Here is a 20,899-nt window from a genome sequence, read left to right as displayed (position 1 = left end):
TTCGAATTGTTATTTTAAATATAACAGAGATATTGAGGAATGCCTCTATTGAAATTACAAAAATATCGATATCGTTTTAGCAGTGTAATTGTAGACACGTATTGGTCGACAAAATTTTGTACTGTATAAATAATAAATAAACAGGAAAAAAGAACATTTCATGCTGACACGATAGCAATATGGTTTATATTGACCGCAGTAAGTTTTATTATATATATATATATATATATATATATATATATATATATATATATAAATATATGTATTAACTGAATTCGAATACTTGAACTATTTTGCGATTATAGACGGTCGCGTGTGGGAGAAGCGTCCTTGGAATCTGGAACGTATTCTCGAGATATTTGTAGGGCTTTGGTATCTCATAGTGCAATTGTATGTATACTACTTAATGACTTAAATCAGGCGTATTTTAAAGTTGTCTATTCTTTGTCTTGCAGTGTTCAAACCCTTTTGGCGCCGTTCAACGGTGGCAACGACAATAACCGCAACACTGCACGTCGCAATGGTGGTTGGGGAAGCGGAGGAGGAGGAGGAGGTGGTGGTGGTGGTGGAGGTGGAGGAGGCGGCGGCGGCAGTGGTGGAGGAGGAGGTGGTCTAAGGCCCAATCGAAGGATTGGACGCATACAACAGAGTATGGATTGCGGATCATGTTCCATGGGCGGTGGATGAGGATAGTAGCGGCGTCTTAGAGTCCCAAATGCTCAGTCGCCGCTGAACTCAGCGTAGGCATAAAGAATATAGTTAATGGTCCATATCTGTATTAAATCTAGCAGTATTTTGCGCATATGACGCAATATTCATAAACTCTTAATTTGAGTGGAATATTGCTGATACGGTCTATCCGGATATTTTGGGTTTTATTCTTTTTTCCTACGCTTTAAACAATTACCGCTCTCAATTAAGGCTAACCCTTTTTCCAACTTCGAATTTTAGTTTCTTACTGCCGATAATAATAGTAAATATGATAACAACTGCTATATGGAATCTATCAGGCTATCCTATACCACACTATTTTCTTTAAATTGTAAGCAGATTTGTAAGTGTACTAAAATTTTTAAAGTTTACATAAATTTTGTTGCCTAATAAAAAATTTCAAATTTATGATATGCATTTTATATAACATTGCATTTTTAATAACTATCTCTTGGTGTACTAATATTTTGTAGGAATACAATAGCATCAACAGCATCATAGCTTTGCAATTATCATTGAACTAGATCCAGTTCAACTAAGAAATCGAACCATTGTTCCAAGAACATGTGTAAATTGGAAAATATCGAACATTTGACGTTTCAATTTCATTTTGTTTCGGTAGTTCCTTGACGCCAAGTTTATCGAATTGTACATACGAGTGTGTATGCTCATAACTTTTTTTTGAGAATTAATAAGCGTTCTTCTTAGTGTGAATTTCGGACATTAATAACAGCGTAAAACATTAAGAAGCCAAATTGTTAAATACCACATGAACCAAATTTTCTAACAACTTTAAAGTATGGATATGGAGGCTGAAAAAGGTATTATACAAAAATGGAGGAAAAACAGCATTAGCGTGCTTATGCATTCACACTTTGTCTTTTAGGCGAAGCGTTCAACAAGGAACCGGACGGTGGCAAAATCACGGACGGGGTCGCGGCCTTGTCCACAGACCCAAAAACAATTCAAGACAATGAAGTTGATTCAACGTGTACTGTGGAGGAATCATCTGCCGTACCTCCCAGCGAACCAGTGCAGGAGAAATCAGAAACTCCGCGAATAGGTAGTCGTTCACCAAGTGCCACCCGAAAGTCACGCAGCCGTAGTGGTAGTGCCATCGACAGTTCTCGGCGTTCTCGGAGTCGATCGGGTTCCAGACGATCCGGTAGTGGGTCGCCTCATCGTTCGCGAAGTGGGTCTCACCGCTCTCGCAGTGGATCCGGATCTAGACGTTCGCGCAGTGGATCTGTTCGCTCGCGAAGTGGCTCTCGGTCTCGCAGTGGTTCCAGACGTTCACGCAGTGGATCCAAACATTCTCGTAGTGGCTCTGAGGGACGGTCACGCTCTCGAAGTGGATCCAGACGGTCACGTAGTGGCTCAAGACGTTCTCGGAGTGGGTCTAGACGCTCGCGTAGTGGATCTAGACGATCGCGTAGTGGATCTGGATCCAAGCGCTCACGTAGTGGATCTGTGCGCTCACGTAGCGGATCAAGACGTTCACGGAGTGGATCAAGGAGATCTCGTAGTGGTTCGAGACGCTCGCGTAGTGGGTCTGGTGGACGTTCCCGTAGTGGATCCAGGCGTTCTCGTAGTCGATCTGGATCCAGGCGTTCTCGTAGTCGATCTGGATCAAGACGTTCCCGTAGTGGATCAAGACGTTCACGAAGTGGATCAAGACGTTCACGAAGTGGATCAAGACGTTCACGAAGTGGATCCAGACGATCACGTAGTGGTTCTGGCTCTAGACGGTCCCGCAGCGGATCTGGATCCAGAAGATCACGCAGTGAATCTGGATCTAGACGGTCGCGCAGTGGATCAAGACGCTCCCGCAGCGGCTCACGACGATCCCGCAGTGGTTCCGGTTCCAGGCGCTCACGCAGCAACTCAAGGCGTTCACGCAGTGGCTCCAAGGCCTCTCGTGTTGGCTCAGCACACTCTCGCAGTCGATCTAAAAGCGCAGCATCCTCACACAGTCACAGCAAATCGAAAAAGAAATCTGATCAACGATCGCGCTCAAATAGTGTTGCCGACTCGGTCACATCTCAAGATGCAGTAAATCGCAAACGTATTATAACCAGCGATTCGGAAGGTAAACTCAATATATGTCTATATATCTGGTACTCTTTATTTATTATGATTATGCTTCCTCAGATGATGCACCAAAGTTACAAAAAAAACGAGTTAAAATCACAGACACAGACAACGAGGACGATGACGATGAGAAAAAGGGGACTGAAGATAAGACAGCGGACAAGGCACAGGATAAAATTGTGGAAAGTTCAGATGATGAAAACACGCCCATTTCAAATGAACCAGAGTAAGTGCATATATGAACGATAAAACAACGGCATATTACATGTATTTTAATTGATTTAGAAATAGTAATTTCGTATCCGACTTTGATGCAATGTTGATGCGGAAAAAGGAGGAGAAGCGTGTACGACGTCGTAAGCGAGATATCGATATGATAAACGATAATGACGATCTGATCGATCAACTGATAATAAATATGAAAAATGCCTCAGACGATGATCGACAGCTAAATTTGACCGGAAAGCCGGCCACAAAGAAAATTTCAATGCTCAAACAAGTGATGTCACAGCTGATTAAAAAGGATCTGCAATTGGCCTTTTTGGAGCACAACATACTCAACGTACTTACGGATTGGTTAGCACCATTGCCAAACAAAAGTCTGCCCTGTCTGCAAATACGCGAAAGCATATTGAGGCTGTTATCCGATGTAAATATAAACTATTTCAAATAACCCAGCAAATACATAACCATCTATCTATCCATCTCTCTCTCTCATCCTCCTGCTCTGTCTCGATGTCTACCTCTCTTTCGTCCATTGCGCGCGCTCTTCGCTTTCGTTAGTTCCCAACCATAGATAAGTCATATTTAAAGCAATCGGGCATCGGAAAAGCTGTCATGTATTTGTACAAACATCCGCAAGAGACGAAGACGAACCGAGATCGGGCGGGTCGCTTGATTTCGGAATGGGCCCGTCCCATATTCAATTTGAGCTGTGATTTCTCAGCAATGAGCAAGGAGGAGCGTCAAGAGCGCGACTTAGCACAAATGTCCCGCAATCGTCATAAGAGTCCAGACCCAGAGCCCGCATCAAGCAGCAATCCGCCGTCGCTAAATCAAACCTTCTCGAGCGAGGATAAACTACTGCGTCCTGGCGATCCCGGCTGGGTTTCCCGCGCCCGTGTACCAATGCCTTCCAACAAAGATTATGTCATTCGCCCAAAGTCAACCGTTGAAGGCGAAGTTTCGGTAAGTCCCAATTAAAACAATCAATCAGTAGTCGATATTCAATTTACTTCTCTGCAGTCATCGAAGCGCAAGCCCAACCGCTATGAGAAGCATATGAAACGGTTTTTGGATTCAAAACGCTCAAAGGAGAGTCGTCGAGCCGTCGAAATCTCTATAGAGGGGCGTAAAATGGCGCTTTAAGGATAAGACAACAACTAGTTACATACATTTCACATGCAACAAAAATATCATTCAAAGACACTGAACAAAACGAATGATGCTATATATAACAATATATAACATATAGATATACCATATACACACATATAACACTTACCGCCTTTCTATAAACTGATGTATGTATGTAAATAATAACAACTTAAATTAAGCATACCAAGCCCATATTCAACTTTCAGAAATATATATTTCACAATTGCTGAAAGGCTTAAGTAAATAAATGAGTTCCTCAAATACTGCATAGGCGTCCGCATCCGCATCCGCCAATTGGACGACACTCTCGCACAAGGCACTTACTGAAGTCGCTGTCAAAGCAAAGCAAAGCAAGTCTCCCTAAGACCGGCATACATATAAGTTATATGGTAGCAACATATCTTACCTAAAGATTGATATGCTCTAGAGGACCGAAGATATTATCAATGCAGAGCTCTGCTGCACATTGTTCCAAAACAGCTGAACGACACAATTCATATAAATATACAACTAAGATGCTTAGAACGTGAGTTAATAAATGCGATGAGTGGCCACTGACATCTCATACAACTTTATCGAAATGCAATTTTGTATTACTTTATTTTATTTATATGTATTAGAACACCCGCAACTGGCCGGATGTGGTCAGTGTCGTAGTTGAAAAGAAGTTATTAGAATATAATGTGTATAAGTTATCATGGAATATCCTTAATTAAGGTTAGTGCTATCTGCTATGTGCTCAATAAGCGCGGCAGCACACTCCCATGCACATCCATATACTTTACACCAACGCATACATACATATATATATTTTATATTTATATATGTATGTATGTGCTCAAACACTCATCTTTATCTGTGACGGTAGTTAAAGTTTTTTTCCGTTATATGTACATATGTGTGCGTAATGAATCGCATAGATACTACTTAGTTGGTCAACATTATAAAAGTGAATTAATATTAAAAGTCAAATTAAGGGCATTTTGTCTAAATTTATGAAACAGCCAGAGCAAAGCACAAACACCCTGTAGCAAATTGGCTAGTGGCAAGGCAAGTGACATTGTTACGCACTTGTATATGTGATTTCTGCTGAAATGCATTGAACCAAACCGGTTTTCGCTAAATACATACATAATACAAAAGAATTTTGCTTTTCAAAATAATTGTTTATTTATTTAATTCAAACTGGCTTGCAGCAAGTTTTCTAGCGGGATGATTGTTTACTTCTCTCTACCACAGCTGCTTCTTCTTCTTATTCTTCTGCGTCGCCAGCAATAAAAATTACTTACACATGCATGCATGCGTGCGTGTGTGTGTGTGTGTGTGAACATAGCTAAATTGTTGGTAGCCACTATCTGCACTGGAATCAGTAACACCCCAGCTCGCAGCACCCAATAAGACAACACACATCACACTTCGTGTACATATGTAGGTCGCGTTCACCTTTTGTTGTTATCGCCGAATAAGTATTAAACCGGTCGTGCTCCACTAATAAGTGTTCAAACGCCTACAGTACGCCTAATACAGAAGTCGTGCTCCTTTTGGCTGCGCATTGAAAATACTTGAAAAAAAAAGAAAAGCAAAGCAAAATGTCAGACTTGAAAAAAATGGCTAAAGTAGGAATCGTTGGCAGGTAGGATATATCATCTATATATATGTGAACTTCACACAAATATAATTGGATTTGCGCTTTTCAAGCGGCTTGATTGGACGATCGTGGTCCATGCTGTTCGCCTCGGTTGGCTACCAGGTGGTACTCTATGACATCCTGCCGGAGCAAGTGCAAGCCGCCTTGAAGGCAACGCAGAAGGAGCTGGCCGACCTGGAGTCGAAGGGCTTGCTGCGTGGCAAATTGAATGCTGTGCAACAATTCAGCTGCATCTCGGGCACCAACGACATCAAGGAATTGGCCAAGGGCGCCATCTTCATACAGGAGTGCATACCAGAGAAGTTGGAATGGAAGCAGGAGCTGTTCAAGAAACTGGACGATGTGGTCGACAGCAACACAATCTTATCTAGTTCAACCAGCACATTCCTGCCCTCCCTGTTTACCGCAAACCTAAAGCACAAACATAATGTAAGTCGGTCAGGCATTATATATATATATATATATACATGTTGAGTGATATAATCTGCACATATCAGTTGGTCTAATCTCAGATTGATTTATTTCCGTTGGCTTTGTTTTAGACCGTTGTCTCCCATCCAGTTAATCCGCCCTACTACGTGCCGCTGGTGGAAATTGTGCCAGCACCCTGGACTAAGCCAGAGGTCGTGAAAAAGACACGCGAACTGATGGACGAAATCGGCCAGAAACCCGTCACACTATCTCGTGAGATTGAGGGCTTTGCCCTTAATCGCATTCAATATGCCATTCTAAACGAAACGTGGCGTCTGGTCGAGGCAGGCATTCTCAATGTCAAAGATATTGATAGCGTCATGAGCGATGGCCTGGGCATGCGTTACGCCTTCTTGGGCCCACTGGAGACGGCGCATCTGAATGCTGAGGGCATGGCGAACTACTTTGAGCGATACTCGAAGACGATTTATGACGTCAGCGAAACCATGGGCAAGACACCCAAAATGGAGGGACCCACGGCTGACAGCATCTCCAAGCAGCTGAACGAGATGGTGCCCCTGGACAAGCTGGTGGAACGACGTACGTATCGAGACAACTGTCTGACCCATCTCAGCATCTTGAAGAATAAGATCAATAACAAATAAACGAAGGCATTTTATCAATTTAATTCAATGTCAATTCGGAATAACATTTACTTTTCCATATTCTTTACGTCTTATAAATATGTAGGAATAATGTTTTCGAAATGAAACAAGACAGACGGACGTGGCTAAATCAGCTCAGCTCAGCCCGTCGTTGTGATCAAGAATTCAATGTATAAATAGTTAATGGGTTTGGCCATGCCTTTTGCTGCCAATCGTATACATTATATAGAACAAAAACGGACGGATTCTTATAATTTAGCTTAAATCATTTTTATCGAAGCACATCACATATTGGCTGGCATTTCATTGGGCAGTTTTCTTCGAGTAGTTCGGCGGTCGCACAGTTGAAGTGGTAGCACAGGAGCCGGAATAGCTGCTCATTGGCTTCAAGGAGCGACGCTGTAGTGGACGCATTTGTGGCATGGGTGTGCTGGTGCAAAACAGTTTGCTGGCTGTCTTGCCTTTTGTGGCCAGAGGCGTGTCCTGGACGTTGCAGCGAGGCGTCGTTGAATTCAAATGTGTAATATCAGTGAGTTCCAGCGAGGGCTTTACCATGGGCACAACGCGTTTAACAGGTTTGTTCGCTTTAGAAGTCGCATTCAGTTTCATAACCGATTCGTTTATGGCCGCCACTTTGGTGCGGCCAGCCATTTGGCTTCTGGCTTGGCTGGCAGAAACAGCAGGCGTATGCCCTTTACCAATTGTTGATGCGATGGAAAAGGAGTTGCGACGTTGCCTAAACGACGACATAGCATTAAATTTATCACCCACAGTCGACAGTTCCTTCAGAGGCACAATATGACTGATGTTGCCTTCGATGGACGCTTGCTTAATTATTGCTTTCGATCGCTCCTGTTTGGCCTTGTCGTGAATGGACAACGAAGATGAACGTCGACGCAATGTGTTGTCGTTGTCATTTTTGGCAGCTGTGTTGGCTCCTCTGATTGTCGACGGATGCACTATGCAGTTGGGCAATTGACTGCCGCCCGTGGAGTTTACAACTAATATTACAGTTTGGCCAGATGAATGCTGATTTGTTTCCGACTCGTGATGCTGGTGCTCATTGTCATTAGTCTGCGGTTTAGTAAGATTGTGCCGTTCCAAGAGTTGATTGATTTGCAGAGCTAGATTATTATCATTAACTACTTCGGTCACATACGAGTCTGGTTTTTTCTTAAATTCAGTTTCTTTAATCGGAGTCATTGGATTGTCAGCTGACTCCGCATCGTATGTAGCTGAAGAGCAAGTCATCACATCGGGAAACTCTTGTATATTTCCATTTGTCTTCAAATGATCTACCATATCAGTTTTCCTTCGCTAGAAATGAAACGAAACATAATAGATTGCATAGAATACATAAAATGTTGCTAACTTTTATTTACCTGTTGCTCTAGATCTAAATCAAATGTTCCTTGCCGTGTATACATACGTGGAGATTCTTTAGCCGTCTGGCCGGCATCTTCTACAGCTGGATCATTGCTGTGCATGGCTGCACGTAGCGATTCAATTACCACATTAAACTGTTCCCTTTTAGATACCTCAACGTGCGCACAAACCAGAGATTTCAATTCTTGCCAAAGCCTTTCAATCTCTGCTGGAGTATTGTTAGAATTCTTTGTTGTTGTGTGTGTTGGGAGAGGTTCTGGTGCTACGGTTTTCGCTGGTGAGCCCAACATAGCGATGCGCATCTGCTTTAATCGCACTTCGAATTCCGTGTTGGAACATGTATAGTCAGGCAGATCTGTAGTTGACATAGTGATTGGAATTGGATTGGGCTCATCTTCTATTAGCTTAACTGGCGATTCCGCTGCAATCATTTGCAGATTCTCGCTTAGAAAGCAACTATTAAAATAGGAGCTGTTTCCATTCGTGCCAACATTTACCAGCTGATTATGCGTTGGTGTATTCATATTTGACAGTCTGGTTGCATTCAGCTTGGCAAGCTGCTGGAGAGTCCGGTGACGCGACTCATTGCTAACTGAAGAGTTACTGATAGTATCTGCGTTTCTCGGTTCAGATTCTATAATAACAGGCGAAGACTCATTGTTATCGCTTTGGCCTTCAATTATTGTAGTTGGTGTATTCTGGGCATCATTTTTAAAGTGTTCGCCCTATATAAAGGAAATTTAAAAAATGGCTTGTCATTAAGCTACGTATGTACGTATTCGTGTGTGTATATGCGCATACTCACCTTGATGCAGGCTTCTTTTTCGATTGAATCAAAAGGATCGTACGGACCTTTAAAACTGTTTGATTGAATTGGAATATCTTCAACGACTGTTTCTTCTTTAACAGGCTCATCCCAACCTGTTAAATCAATCAAATTTCCAATATCACACATTTTATATGAAGCATACAATGATATTAGTAAAAGTCTTTTGAAGCTGTGCACAATTTCCCGCTTTTACTTCAATCTAGTGATGCAATTTCTGCAAACTTGCATAATATCGAATCACTTATCGAACGTTGCAAAATTGCGGGCCGTTGCTATGAAATCAAATCAAAATCAAATTAAAGTCTCTATATGTTTTTATTTAATGCCAATGTTAAGTAAAGATTAAAAATAAACGTACAGAGCAAAAAAATACATTAATGACCTAAATCAGTTTCCTTGCAGTTTTTCATTTAAATCCAAACTAGCTCACATGAACATTCTTTATTTATCGCGGCAAATACAAGAGAGTATCTTGTTCTATTCCATCATTTTCGATATATTGTCTTAAGCAAATGTGGGCATAGTGAACATAAACACAATGACAAATTAATTATAAGAATCCACACATACGGTTCGGATTTCAAAGTACAAGTACACATAATATGCATATGTGATGGCAATTCACAACTAATTACTAAAACAATACCTCAATTTTTAAAGGGAGCTACGATATTGCTGGTTGGATCATCAACGCTAAAGCAAAAAATTAATTTTTGGGATATTAACACTCGAGTAAGATTAATTAACAATCAAAAAACAGGATGCAGCTGCCAGCGCATGCATGGATCTGGTCAATCCTAATAGTGTTTGGCACTTTAGAGGCGCAGGCGCAATTAAATCTTGATAAGCTCGACATGCAAAGCCAAATTCCAGAGGATTTGTTGAAATCGAATGTTAGCTTCAATCAAGCAAAAGAAGCTTTTCGCAAAAAGTGCATTGAAGTTTCCGGCGAAGAAAATGGCGATCGGGCGTACAGCGATATAGAGACGGGGTTCTTAACGCTCAGCGAATGCATGAACAGCATTGTTAATTATACAACAATGCAAAAGGAAATCCAAGAGGCGAGTCCTCAAGGTGAACTGGATGTGGTCTTCAACAAGTACTGTGCCAAGCGCTCGAATGCTACAGAATGTTTCGACGTCTTCACGACGAAACTAATGCCGTGTTTGGATGAGAAGGAGATGGAAAGCATGGATGTGATTAAACATATTGTTAAAAGTCTTTTGAACTTTGTGTGCCACAAGGATGGCGATCAAATAGCTCTATTTATTGCCGAAGAAGGCTTCGAATGCCTCGAATCACAGAAGGACAATATTCATCAATGCTTCAATAGCACCTTCTCTACCTACTTTGATGAGATTGACATGCACGACAGCAACAAAATCAAAACAATACCCAAACTGGTCGTTGAAGAGAAACAATGCGGAGATATAATCACATTTGAGAACTGCGTTGTGCGTCACTTGGAACACTGTTCGAAAATCACTCCGGCCAATCTAATAGAGTCCATGTTTAATTTTATAAGAAATGAGACTCTGTGCCGCAACTACCATCAGTTGGCTTTGACTGGAAGCGCGAATGCGTTTACCAATGTTGCGCATATCAATAATATACTAATCTATACAGTCATGATCGTCACTCTTTTTAAGTTTTATTATTTTAAGTAATCTCCCTTTTCTTTTCAATTGCAATTGGAATGAATGGTGCATGCTTCTGAATCTAAGCAACATGCTTGCTTGCCAAAAACAAAAAACAGAAAAAAATATTGAGGTGTCAATAGAGATTTTTATCTTTCGGCCAATAAGAAAAAGTTTTTGAACAAAACACGATCAAACGAACTTATAGAATATCTTCTTCATAATTTGTATTATAAATGTGCTTTGTTTATTATTATTGTTTTTATTGTAATCTCCCATATCAAATATTGAATATTTACTATATATAAAAATCAAGGAAATCTCATAAGCATATACCACTGAAATAATTATGTAGAGGTAAAGGTAAAAAGTTTATAATAATTTGGCGTGAAAATGGAAATATAAGATAAATTAAAAATAAAAAGAAACAAAATTTAACTAATAACCTGATAATTGAAACCTAAACACGAATAGATTAAGAAATTCAGCAGAAAAACAAAATTTTTATTTTTTTAAATCTTTGAAAAATAAATATCGAGTAATAATTTTAAATGATTAATTCTTACAAAAGGGCGGCCAACAGTTGTGCACTATCGTCAAACATTGGGAATGCGCAGTTCATCGTTCAAACTATCGATTACACAGTCTAATTCATACCGCTTATTCAAATCGCGTAAAATGTTGCAATCGACTTTGATTACCGTTGTCTTCAAATATTAGCAGCTAGAAAAATGCAAAACCACGGAAATCAAGTGTCGTGCCAATTCACATAGACTTAGCCAATCTTCTAAATTGAATCCTCCCCCTTTTTTGGCTATGGACAATTGTAACCAATGATTGCTTTAACAATATAGGCAAAAAGGAACCTAAAAGTAAACTGCGTACAATAATTATGATAGAATTACAATTCTCAACCTCTTTTTATGAGTATGAATACAAATTTGCAAATACGATTCTTATAATTATTTAATAATAATAATAATAATAATATATATTTGTTCAAATAACCGGTTTTTTCTTATTTTTTGTATTACTAATCATGTAAATAGGCAAAAGTGAAAATGCAAAGAAACGAAAATGTAAATTAGCTGATTTAGTTATTGAAAAGTAAAAGTGTGTATAGAAGAACTCGTTTTCTTGTTCTAAAATAAGCTGAATATATTAAACTGAATTGAGTCCAGCAGTTGCCCTTATTCAATGAATTAATACATCTGTCAGTATTTATTTCGGTAAGAATTAGCAGCATTTGTTTTGTTTGGTATTTCGATAGATCGGTTTCTCTGGCTGCCTCATCGCTATTGCGCAGCTGGCTTACCTTCAAGTCTAGCTAAGCTACGGTCTGATCTCAACTGGAACTGGACAAAGTCAGAAAGTGATTGAAATGATATTATATATTGTAACAAGTTAAGTTTTACGAGAGGTATCTGCAATCTCCTTCTGAGATTCAGTGATCAAAATGGAATATGTCGACGATCAGACTAAGGAGAATATGCAATCTGCAACATTATCGCATCAAATATCAACATTTAACATTGTTATGACTGCGATTTCGGCATTTATGCGTTTTTTAACAATAATAATGAACTGCTGTCTGGCATATGAGTATTGGAGAAGCGCATCGTACACCTATTGCCACTGGACAATTATGTCCATATTAATACCCATGATCCTAACGACCATAATCTATGCAAATGTGTAAGAATATCCACTTTTTGTCATTGGTATATCCTGTTAAATGTGTTTAATTCCATTTGTAGACTTATCGTAGGCCACCCAAGTAAAAAACCCGTTGACAATACACGCCTATTTTGGAGACTTGTGGTTTCATTCCTATTTCGTGATGCATCGACCCTCAACTGGGCATTAAAATATACCGAGGCTAAAAGGCGGGGCGATAAGATCGCCGAGATTGAGTAAGAAACTAAATATACCTACCCATATAATCGAAATAATATATTCATACTTCCAGATGTTATCGCAGGCATTTGATGGAGGAATGTAACATTGGCTTCCTTCGGCTTTTCGATTCATTTTTAGAAACAGCACCGCAAAAAGTATTACAGCTTGCCATAGTTTTGCAAAACACAAAAAGCTTAACGTGTAATAAGTATATAGCATATCGTATTTGAACTTGTAACAATAATTGGCTTATAAATTGATAATGTGAAGATATTTTCAGATGTGCGCACCTTCACCTTTTTGGTCTATTTCCTAAGTCTGGCCTGGTGTTTGGTTGCTTATAACCGATCGAATCGTTTGGTCCAGCTCGACAAATACGATATAGGCGCAAAAGGACTTTTTGTACAATTCTGGTTTCTCCTCTGCCTGACGGGTGAGTATGATTCCCCTAAAGTATAAATATCAATTTATATTACATAGATGCATGTATTTCAAGCTTCGCGCACAATATGCATTGCTTATCTGGCCAGTATATTTCCCATGGAAACATTCGCAGTCTGTATTCTTCATATGGTACTTTGTGGCACTATACTCTTTATAGCGGACACGCCGAAGTTTGGAAAATCTCCACTTATGAACTACATTTTGTGTCTGTCATTTGGCGCTGTTTATATATTCATATTCACGCCTGTCTCCGATGGACCAACAAAGTATAAGTATATAATTTATTTATTGCTATGCGTTTTACAAAATATCTTGGCTTGTATATTTTGGATTCCATTCTATTTGGCCATTTTGATCAACGCTTTGTATATGCTTGGCATAGTTCTAGTGATTTATTATTATCTTAAATGCCATCCAGGTATTTCGTCTGCCATATTTTAAGAACAAACGTTACATGTAGTGTGCAATAAACAAACAATTCGAATTTAGATCTATTTTTTATTTGTTTTAATCATTTTTCACCACAAGGCGCTTGCGCACAGGCTGAAGGTGGAATTAAGCTTCGATTGGCACTTTTTCGTTTCGAAGAGCTGGCCACACTGAACGAAAGAAATGGCTTAGACTAGGTGGCAGTGACTTAGCTACCCAAGCGAGCAAGCCACAAATTAACTTTCACTTCAAAAATCAAAAGTTGCATAGATCTTTCAAACAGAAAACACAATATCGATCGATGTGATGTTAACTAAATAGCCTATGGAATATATTTAATTAATATGGCATCCAAATATGAGCGCATTATCAGTGATTGCAGATCGAGAAATATATTGTGGGAAGACGCTGATTTCCCAGCAATACAATCATCGGTATTTTACTATCAAACGCCCCCATTCACATTCCAGTGGAAGCGCATAGCCGAGCTAAACAATGCGCAAGCCTCGTTCCTCAATGAGAATGCTGAATTTGATGTGGTGCCTGGTAAAATGGGAGATCGTTGGCTCGTCTCCTGTCTGGGCGTGTTGTATTCGTTGCGAAATCTATTTTATCGCGTTGTGCCTGCCGACCAGAGTCTGGACAAGTCAATGGGCATCTATCGCTTTCGCCTATGGTGGTGCGGCGAGTGGGTGGAGGTGCTCGTCGACGATCGCCTGCCAACGATCAATGGACGACTCGCATTCATGCAGCCGCAGTCATCGAATTGCTTCTGGGCATCGCTATTGGAGAAAGCCATTGCCAAATTGCATGGCTCCTACGAGGCGCTCAAGTATGGCACACGATCCGATGGCCTGACCGATCTACTGGGCGGCGTTGTCAAGTGCATGCCCATTATATCGGATACCATAAGACCGCAAACCCTAAAGGATCACCTGGCCACAACTTGCATTGTCACCTGCATTGCGGTCAAAAATGCCGCGGTCCAAAAGAAGAATACAACGGAGAGGCTGTCCAATGGCATTTTGCTGAATGCTAACTACAGGTCAGATAGCGAAAATTGTATATATCTCAAGATCCACATCTAATTATCTATATATATGATCAGGCTTTCGTGCTTGGATAAAGTGGAGACGGTAATGGGCGATTCGGTGCAATTGGTGCGCATTAAGGACACATTTTCGTCAAAGCCTTTTGGCGATAAGACCAATTTCGTGGGCGATTGGTCACCGACCTCGAAGACCTGGGAGCGCGTCTCGTCTGCGGAACGTGGACGTCTATTGGCCCAGTTGGAGCTGGGCGAATTTTGGATCTCGTTTTATGATTTTGTGCACACGTTTACCACGCTGGAAATCGTTTATTTGGACTCGGACACAGCGAATGGCGAGCAGATGTTGAAGGGACGTCCGTTGCACTGGAAAATGAAGATGTATCAAGGACAGTGGAAACGCGGCGTGACTGCCGGCGGTTGTCGCAACCATGAGTCCTTTCACATCAATCCACAGCTCTTGGTATCCATACAGGAGAAACAGGACATTGTCATTGCATTGAATCAGCATACGGCCGTGGAGCCAAAGGTCATCGGCTTCACCATGTACATGTGGAATCGCGAATATAGCCTAAACGAATGCTTACAGAAGGACTTTTTCAAAAATCAAATGAGCTTCCTGAACTCGGACTATGGCAACACTCGGCACGTCAGCTATCACACACAGCTGGACATTGGGCACTATGTGTTGATGCCCACCACCTATGAGCCGGCTGAGGAGGCACAGTTCACGGTCCGCATATTGGGCACGTCCGCCTTTAGGCTGTCGTGCCTGGAGACGCAAACAATGATCTTGCTGGATCCGTTCCCAGCGCTGAAGACCGACGACAATGTGCAGAAAATCAAAAGCATCTGCCAATATGAACCAGTGTACATGCAGCTGGCGGACGAGAACAAGACCATCAATTGCTTCGAGCTGCACGAGCTGCTGGAGGCCTGCCTGCCCAATGACTATATCAAAGGCTGCGCCAACATCGACATCTGCCGCAAGGTAATTGCGCTGCAAGACAAAACGGGCAGCGGCCGCATCACGTTTCAGCAGTTCAAAACCTTTATGGTTAATCTAAAATCATGGCAAGGCGTATTCAAAATTTATACAAAAGAGAAAGCGGGCATTCTGCGCGCAGAGCGCCTACGCGATGCACTATATGACATTGGCTTCCAGCTGAGCACCGACATCATGAACTGTCTCATCCAGCGCTACATACGCAAGGATGGTACGCTGCGCCTCAGCGACTTCGTCTCGGCAGTCATCCAGCTGACCACGGCCTTCAATCAATTCCATTCGAAGAACTACAATCAGGTGAACGTGATTGAGGTGCATCTGCACGATTGGATCAAGAGCATATTGAGCTGCTAGAGCAAGTGCGCGCTGACCGATGCAATATACTGTTTTTTTTTTCTATAAATTATATATAATTATTTATTTTTAAATGGGACACAAAACAAATTTAGTTATATATATATATATATATATATATATATATATATATTTACTTTCTATGTATTTTAACATACATAAGTTGTTGAGAGCGAAGTGTAAAATAAAATCGAGAAACGAAAAATAATCTAGAAGCAACAAACAAAATTCTTCGTCTTAACGTATTTCAGTTTTAAATTGTATATTTATATACTTAAATTCATTATATATATATATATATATATATATATATATATATATATATATATATATTTATATATATATTTATGATAGGACAATTGTTTTCGTTTTCCTTTTATATCTATTTGGTTTAGCAGCTGAATTTGATTTGGATTAGTTAGCATATGGCTATATTGTTTAGTTAGCGCAATAATTGTATTTAGCAGTAATACAACAAGATGAGTTCTTAAGCTAGGATGACATACATATCTGTATATGAATACTGTATGAATAGTTGTGTTTAGTTTAGTTTTAGTTTTAGTTTTAGTTTTGTTGTTGGACGACAGGCATTCCATCGAATCAGCTTTCTCCGTTTGCGCAATTAATCCATGCTTAATTTACAAAAAAACTTGATTGCGTTTTGATTAACATTATGGCCAATGCTACAAATTACATAGTGGTTCCATTATGGGAGGAGGCATCGCTAATGCGACGCGACAGCGTTGTCTTGCGGCTGATGGACAGCGTATTAGGTGCTGCTTGGCTGGGACCCAGGCTGGCATTGTAACTAGCCGATGCTATGTTCGAGATGTCATTTGTGGTTGGCGACGAGGCGAGTGCTCGCATGGGGGAGCGACGCAGCGAGCCAGTTACTTCATGTGGCTCCTGATAGCCCGAGTCCATATCATCATGGTACGAGTCCATCAATGGTGTGGGATCCTCATAATCGTAATCAACAAAGCCATTATTATCGAAGGACTATTAAATAGAGGAAAGAGAAACGTTGCCTTAGACTCTACCTAAATGGGGATATGGAAACATTTGATATACCTTGACAAAGGATTGGGATTGCTTGGCATAGCCGCGGAACACCTGGTTGTGCGCCTTGCCGCGATAATCAACCGACTCATAGTGACCATCCTGTGAGTTCTCAATAATAAAATGCCTGGTGCCATGTGGTGTTAAGGTGGCCCACAACAAGCGACTGTCATTCACCAACTGGCTCTGCAACAGATCTCGACTGTTGGCCGTAGCGCACGGATAGAGTATGCCGCCCGATGTGAATGCGTTTGATTTGGTTGCTTCGCCCAACGCATTGATTGCCGTTTGCTTGATATTCGCATCGTGGTACGAGAAAAAGGTGCTGCATTTAAATAGATCAAAATTTTCTTTAGTATAAATCGAAATGTAAGCACAAATTATAACGTTAACCAGGGCTGCAAGCTCGTAAACTCTTTTACTAGCTCGTTCAGTGAACAAGGCTTTTGCACAGTTCTACGCACAATTGAACAACAAAAGTTCGCTTCATTCGACAACAGCCCTGCTTAATGTAAAATTTAAATGAACTTACTCTTTGCATCGAATCACAATCAATGCCAGAAAACAGCCCAGCACAAAAATGCCAATGCACGACGAGACGAAAAACCAAACATTTTCCATACTCTTCGTATCGCTGCGCACCAGCTCCATTAACTCATTGCCGCTCTCGTTATGTTGATTTTGACCGCACATAAATGCCGCAAAGCATGGCTGCGATTCGTTTGCTGGCAGTAATATATCAATGCTCTTTGGTTTGGATATCAAAAACGATGGCAGCGGCGGCGGCGGCATCGATAATATAAAATCAGGTGGCGGACCGGCCAATTGATCACAACTGCCCACACAATTGCCCAGTAATATATTCATATTTGCCTAAATTAAATCAAAAAGACAATTTTGTAGCATTAAATGTATTCCTCAGCGTCCTGGGACGCCAGACAAGCTTTACGCAAATGCCTTTGTATGTATATTAATGTGTGTGCGTGCACATACTTCCACACATACACAAAGCTGCCATAACAAACCGTTAGGGTTGATTTCTTATTAGAAAATACTTTACAATAAAAAAAACATTAAATGCTCAAAGCGAATGTTTCTTCCAATTAGCTTAATATTAATTGGTATCTATATATGACAGATAAGCAGAGATATATATATATATATATACGTATATTATGGCATGTATATATATTTATATATATATATCTATATATATATATAGCTCTTTTAGTATTGCGTATTAGTATTAGTATTAAGTATTGCGATCTAAATTTCATTATAGCAAAATTATTTTTCTATAGTAAACATTTTTAAACATTAATATTTTGTGAAGATATATATTCTTATATATATCGTGAAACCTTTCGACACTATTTCACTTGTAAAAACAACATTTATTGTAACTTCGACCAACCTTAATCCAATAAACGTCCTTTACCGTTGAAATCTTACCTTGAACTAACTAGCGAAAACAATTGCCACATTCAAAACTTCCGAAAGCGACGATGCGCGCGCGCATCTCGCATCGAAAGTGGGTAACAAGTAACCCCTGCACCAAGCCTTAGCCACACCCAGCCAATACACACACTCTGGATGTATTCAATTGTTCAACTACCCAAAAATTATTTTGCGTGTTTAAAAAAAAAAAACAACAAACAAAAATCAACAAATTGCATCAAGCTGCAATCAAAAAAATACCTTTGGGAAACTCCAGACATGTAAGATATTTGCTTGGCTCTAGTTAAAAAATGCTTTAGTTAATAATATTTACAAGTCACAATTATGTAAAATGGCTATTTCAACATTTGTAAGCCGCGCAACGCCGGTTAAAATGCTCCAAACAATAACGAAATCACATCAAATTCAACAACTTTGAAAATTTTATTCTAATTAGAATCTGGCTAATACACACGCACATAGGTGCTCTCTATGCCTTATTCAATATATCAATTATACCTATGTGTATGTCTGCTTGTATGTGAACTCTAGTATAGTCGTTTAATGTCTACTATATACGTATGTACATTTTAAAAGTAGTAATTAGTAGAGCAATCACACTATTTCTTCTCGCCATAGGTCATCACGACGCCCACGATAAGTGCAAGGACTGTGAATCCTTGGGCGGCGATACGAGTGCGCATCATGAACTGCGACATTTTACGATTGCCGGTGCGAAAATTGTAGAGACCAGCGGTCAGAGCGGCTGTGGTCGCCAGGCAGCCTATGAAATTGACAATGTTTATATAACGAAATTTAGCCAAGTCTAGTATATATCGCATACCAATGGGCACCAAAGGGTTTTCCTTGATTTTACGTACGAGTCGCTCCTTCGTCGTTTCAATTTCGACAACTGGTCCAAGATCCTGACGTAACTGTATCCAGTCCAGATCTTCGGATGGCAGCGGTATCTGCGGTTTGTTGGCCATTTTTTGATTAGTCTGAACGTAAGCTTCGCTGCAATTAAACAAGATGCCAGATCCAATACCGACAAATCATATTAACATTATAGCACACACAGCTATATAAACATATGATTACATACGTTACCACCGATTGAAATTCACAATGAAATGAAACAGGGCTGAATATGCGCCCAGTTTCCGATTAAGATATTTGGCTGAGCTAGTTCACATTTCACTCGAACTATGTTTGTTTTTGATTGTTTTCTCAAATTAATGTAATAATATATCCAACTTGAGATGTTTATTATATATGTATATATTAAGCTACTCAATTTATGTGACATGCATCAAATGAATACACTAATTTTTCTAAGCGTGTGGTATAAAGTTGAATCTTTGGTTCATTTCGTTATAATTATTTAAAGCTATACGTGAATCGGTTTTCATCCCTGGTTGTGTTGAATTGACAATAAAACAAGGGATACCAAGCATGCTTATCGTTTATCGAATAGAGGAATTCGTTTTTTTTCAAATCTTATGTACACATGACTTAATTTATATATCTAAATATATATATAATAATAAACGTTTAGATGGTTATATAAGTATTTTCTGCAAATAATATTAAACAAATTTGGTTTTTGCTTAGTCTTAAATTCTATCTTATATTACGATGTAGCCTAATCACATGCATATGTACATTAAAATATACACATGTATATACGTGTGTACGTAAGTTTATGTGCACATACATTTATTTAAAAACACCCTTGTGATGATCAAATAAAATCGAAGAAAATTTGTGTGTTGGGTATTTCTGACCTCACTAACACGTTCACACACAGCTGCATTATTCCAACAATGTTTCTCTCTTTTTAAAATGAGAGAGTTGGGAAGTACAGTCAGACGAGGAACGCAAAATGAAACATGTGTATGTAGCGAGATTATCATTGTGTGTGTATATCAAATAAAATACATGCATTTTTGTGTTTGTGTAAAGGCGAAAAACAAACGCATACGCTCAAACAAATGTGAATGTATTGTTGAAATGGGCTGGGGATGTATACATAGACACATATGTATGTACATTTGAACGTACGTGCATAAATAAATATGTATGCACAGGCACGTACATATGTACATAATTACTTCCAAACGTGTATGTACATATGTATGTACATTTACATATACATATATTAATATCTTTGGCTTTATTTAATGAATGATATATTGCGCTTTTTATTTTATGTTGTTTGGAAAGCTTACAAACAATAATAAATAATAAATATAATAAGGTAAAGATGGCCCACATGGACGTAACTTGTCTGACCATATGTACATATAATTAATGTATTAGTAATATGTTTGGGTTTGTTTGCATGTACATTAAGAGTAAGGAACATAAATATGTACATACATATATATGTGCATACATGGGACGCTTGTTCGTACATTTGTCTTAAGACTTGTACATACATATAGTGTACATATGTTTGCATGAAC

At 39.6% G+C, this 20,899-nt stretch overlaps 9 protein-coding genes across 17 annotated transcripts; 6 read left to right on the top strand and 3 right to left on the bottom strand.

Annotated features, from left to right (window-relative positions):
- The first annotated feature begins 65 nt into the window (after nt 1–65).
- LOC111595364 (glycine-rich selenoprotein) lies at nt 66–1,045 on the top strand. The gene is made up of 3 exons (XM_023309049.2): nt 66–198; nt 306–390; nt 456–1,045. Exons 1-3 carry the CDS (start codon nt 180–182, stop codon nt 685–687), a joined length of 336 nt encoding a protein of 111 aa, XP_023164817.2. The 5' UTR covers nt 66–179; the 3' UTR covers nt 688–1,045.
- A 276-nt stretch (nt 1,046–1,321) lies between these two features.
- LOC111595369 (IWS1-like protein) lies at nt 1,322–4,760 on the top strand. 2 transcript variants are annotated; one of them, XR_002751188.2, is made up of 7 exons: nt 1,322–1,532; nt 1,598–2,800; nt 2,863–3,028; nt 3,088–3,451; nt 3,586–3,990; nt 4,048–4,325; nt 4,386–4,760. XR_002751188.2 is itself a non-coding variant. In XM_023309055.2 (6 exons), the coding sequence occupies exons 1-6, from the start codon at nt 1,511–1,513 to the stop codon at nt 4,168–4,170; spliced, it is 2,283 nt and encodes a 760-aa protein (XP_023164823.2). In that variant the 5' UTR covers nt 1,322–1,510; the 3' UTR covers nt 4,171–4,760. The 2 variants fall into 2 exon arrangements, 1 of the variants encoding a protein (XP_023164823.2); XM_023309055.2 differs by having other exon boundaries at nt 4,048–4,760.
- Nucleotides 4,761–5,656: 896 nt separating this feature from the next.
- On the top strand, nt 5,657–6,931 carry LOC111595367 (lambda-crystallin homolog). Its single transcript, XM_023309053.2, has 3 exons — nt 5,657–5,812; nt 5,878–6,256; nt 6,370–6,931. The coding sequence occupies exons 1-3, from the start codon at nt 5,769–5,771 to the stop codon at nt 6,901–6,903; spliced, it is 957 nt and encodes a 318-aa protein (XP_023164821.1). The 5' UTR covers nt 5,657–5,768; the 3' UTR covers nt 6,904–6,931.
- On the bottom strand, nt 6,926–9,319 carry LOC111595366. Its single transcript, XM_023309052.2, has 3 exons — nt 9,095–9,319; nt 8,286–9,014; nt 6,926–8,220 (listed from the first exon to the last, which is right to left on the bottom strand). Exons 1-3 carry the CDS (start codon nt 9,242–9,244, stop codon nt 7,207–7,209), a joined length of 1,893 nt encoding a protein of 630 aa, XP_023164820.2. The 5' UTR covers nt 9,245–9,319; the 3' UTR covers nt 6,926–7,206.
- A 337-nt stretch (nt 9,320–9,656) lies between these two features.
- Nucleotides 9,657–11,050, top strand: LOC111595357 (27 kDa hemolymph protein). The gene is made up of 2 exons (XM_023309034.2): nt 9,657–9,709; nt 9,779–11,050. The coding sequence occupies exon 2, from the start codon at nt 9,880–9,882 to the stop codon at nt 10,783–10,785; it is 906 nt and encodes a 301-aa protein (XP_023164802.2). The 5' UTR covers nt 9,657–9,709; nt 9,779–9,879; the 3' UTR covers nt 10,786–11,050.
- A 1,001-nt stretch (nt 11,051–12,051) lies between these two features.
- LOC111595360 (XK-related protein 4) lies at nt 12,052–13,569 on the top strand. Of its 7 annotated transcripts, XM_023309041.2 has the most exons (6): nt 12,052–12,450; nt 12,513–12,668; nt 12,725–12,855; nt 12,935–13,087; nt 13,151–13,364; nt 13,481–13,568. In XM_023309041.2, exons 1-6 carry the CDS (start codon nt 12,212–12,214, stop codon nt 13,503–13,505), a joined length of 918 nt encoding a protein of 305 aa, XP_023164809.2. In that variant the 5' UTR covers nt 12,052–12,211; the 3' UTR covers nt 13,506–13,568. The 7 variants fall into 7 exon arrangements, with proteins under 7 accessions (XP_023164809.2, XP_023164808.2, XP_023164807.2 ...); XM_023309040.2 differs by having other exon boundaries at nt 13,256–13,569; XM_023309039.2 differs by having other exon boundaries at nt 13,151–13,569.
- Nucleotides 13,570–13,697: 128 nt separating this feature from the next.
- On the top strand, nt 13,698–16,016 carry LOC111595355 (calpain-C). Its single transcript, XM_023309033.2, has 2 exons — nt 13,698–14,572; nt 14,636–16,016. The coding sequence occupies exons 1-2, from the start codon at nt 13,872–13,874 to the stop codon at nt 15,933–15,935; spliced, it is 2,001 nt and encodes a 666-aa protein (XP_023164801.1). The 5' UTR covers nt 13,698–13,871; the 3' UTR covers nt 15,936–16,016.
- Nucleotides 16,017–16,305: 289 nt separating this feature from the next.
- LOC111595358 lies at nt 16,306–18,440 on the bottom strand. The gene is made up of 4 exons (XM_023309035.2): nt 18,409–18,440; nt 17,527–17,867; nt 17,007–17,319; nt 16,306–16,934 (listed from the first exon to the last, which is right to left on the bottom strand). The coding sequence occupies exons 2-4, from the start codon at nt 17,859–17,861 to the stop codon at nt 16,626–16,628; spliced, it is 957 nt and encodes a 318-aa protein (XP_023164803.2). The 5' UTR covers nt 17,862–17,867; nt 18,409–18,440; the 3' UTR covers nt 16,306–16,625.
- A 437-nt stretch (nt 18,441–18,877) lies between these two features.
- Nucleotides 18,878–19,666, bottom strand: LOC111595361 (HIG1 domain family member 2A, mitochondrial). 2 transcript variants are annotated; one of them, XM_023309047.2, is made up of 3 exons: nt 19,537–19,666; nt 19,276–19,448; nt 18,878–19,215 (listed from the first exon to the last, which is right to left on the bottom strand). In XM_023309047.2, exons 2-3 carry the CDS (start codon nt 19,418–19,420, stop codon nt 19,052–19,054), a joined length of 309 nt encoding a protein of 102 aa, XP_023164815.1. In that variant the 5' UTR covers nt 19,421–19,448; nt 19,537–19,666; the 3' UTR covers nt 18,878–19,051. The 2 variants fall into 2 exon arrangements, with proteins under 2 accessions (XP_023164815.1, XP_023164814.1); XM_023309046.2 differs by lacking the exon at nt 19,537–19,666 and having other exon boundaries at nt 19,276–19,523.
- Between the last annotated feature and the right edge of the window lie 1,233 nt (nt 19,667–20,899).

The sequence above is a fragment of the Drosophila hydei genome, unplaced genomic scaffold, assembly GCF_003285905.1.
Source record: "Drosophila hydei strain 15085-1641.00,03,60 unplaced genomic scaffold, DhydRS2 tig00000349-arrow-arrow-pilon, whole genome shotgun sequence".
Lineage (NCBI taxonomy): Eukaryota > Metazoa > Arthropoda > Insecta > Diptera > Drosophilidae > Drosophila > Drosophila hydei.
The sequence above is the reverse complement of the archived record's forward strand: the minus strand, read 5'-3'. Positions and strand labels throughout refer to the sequence as shown.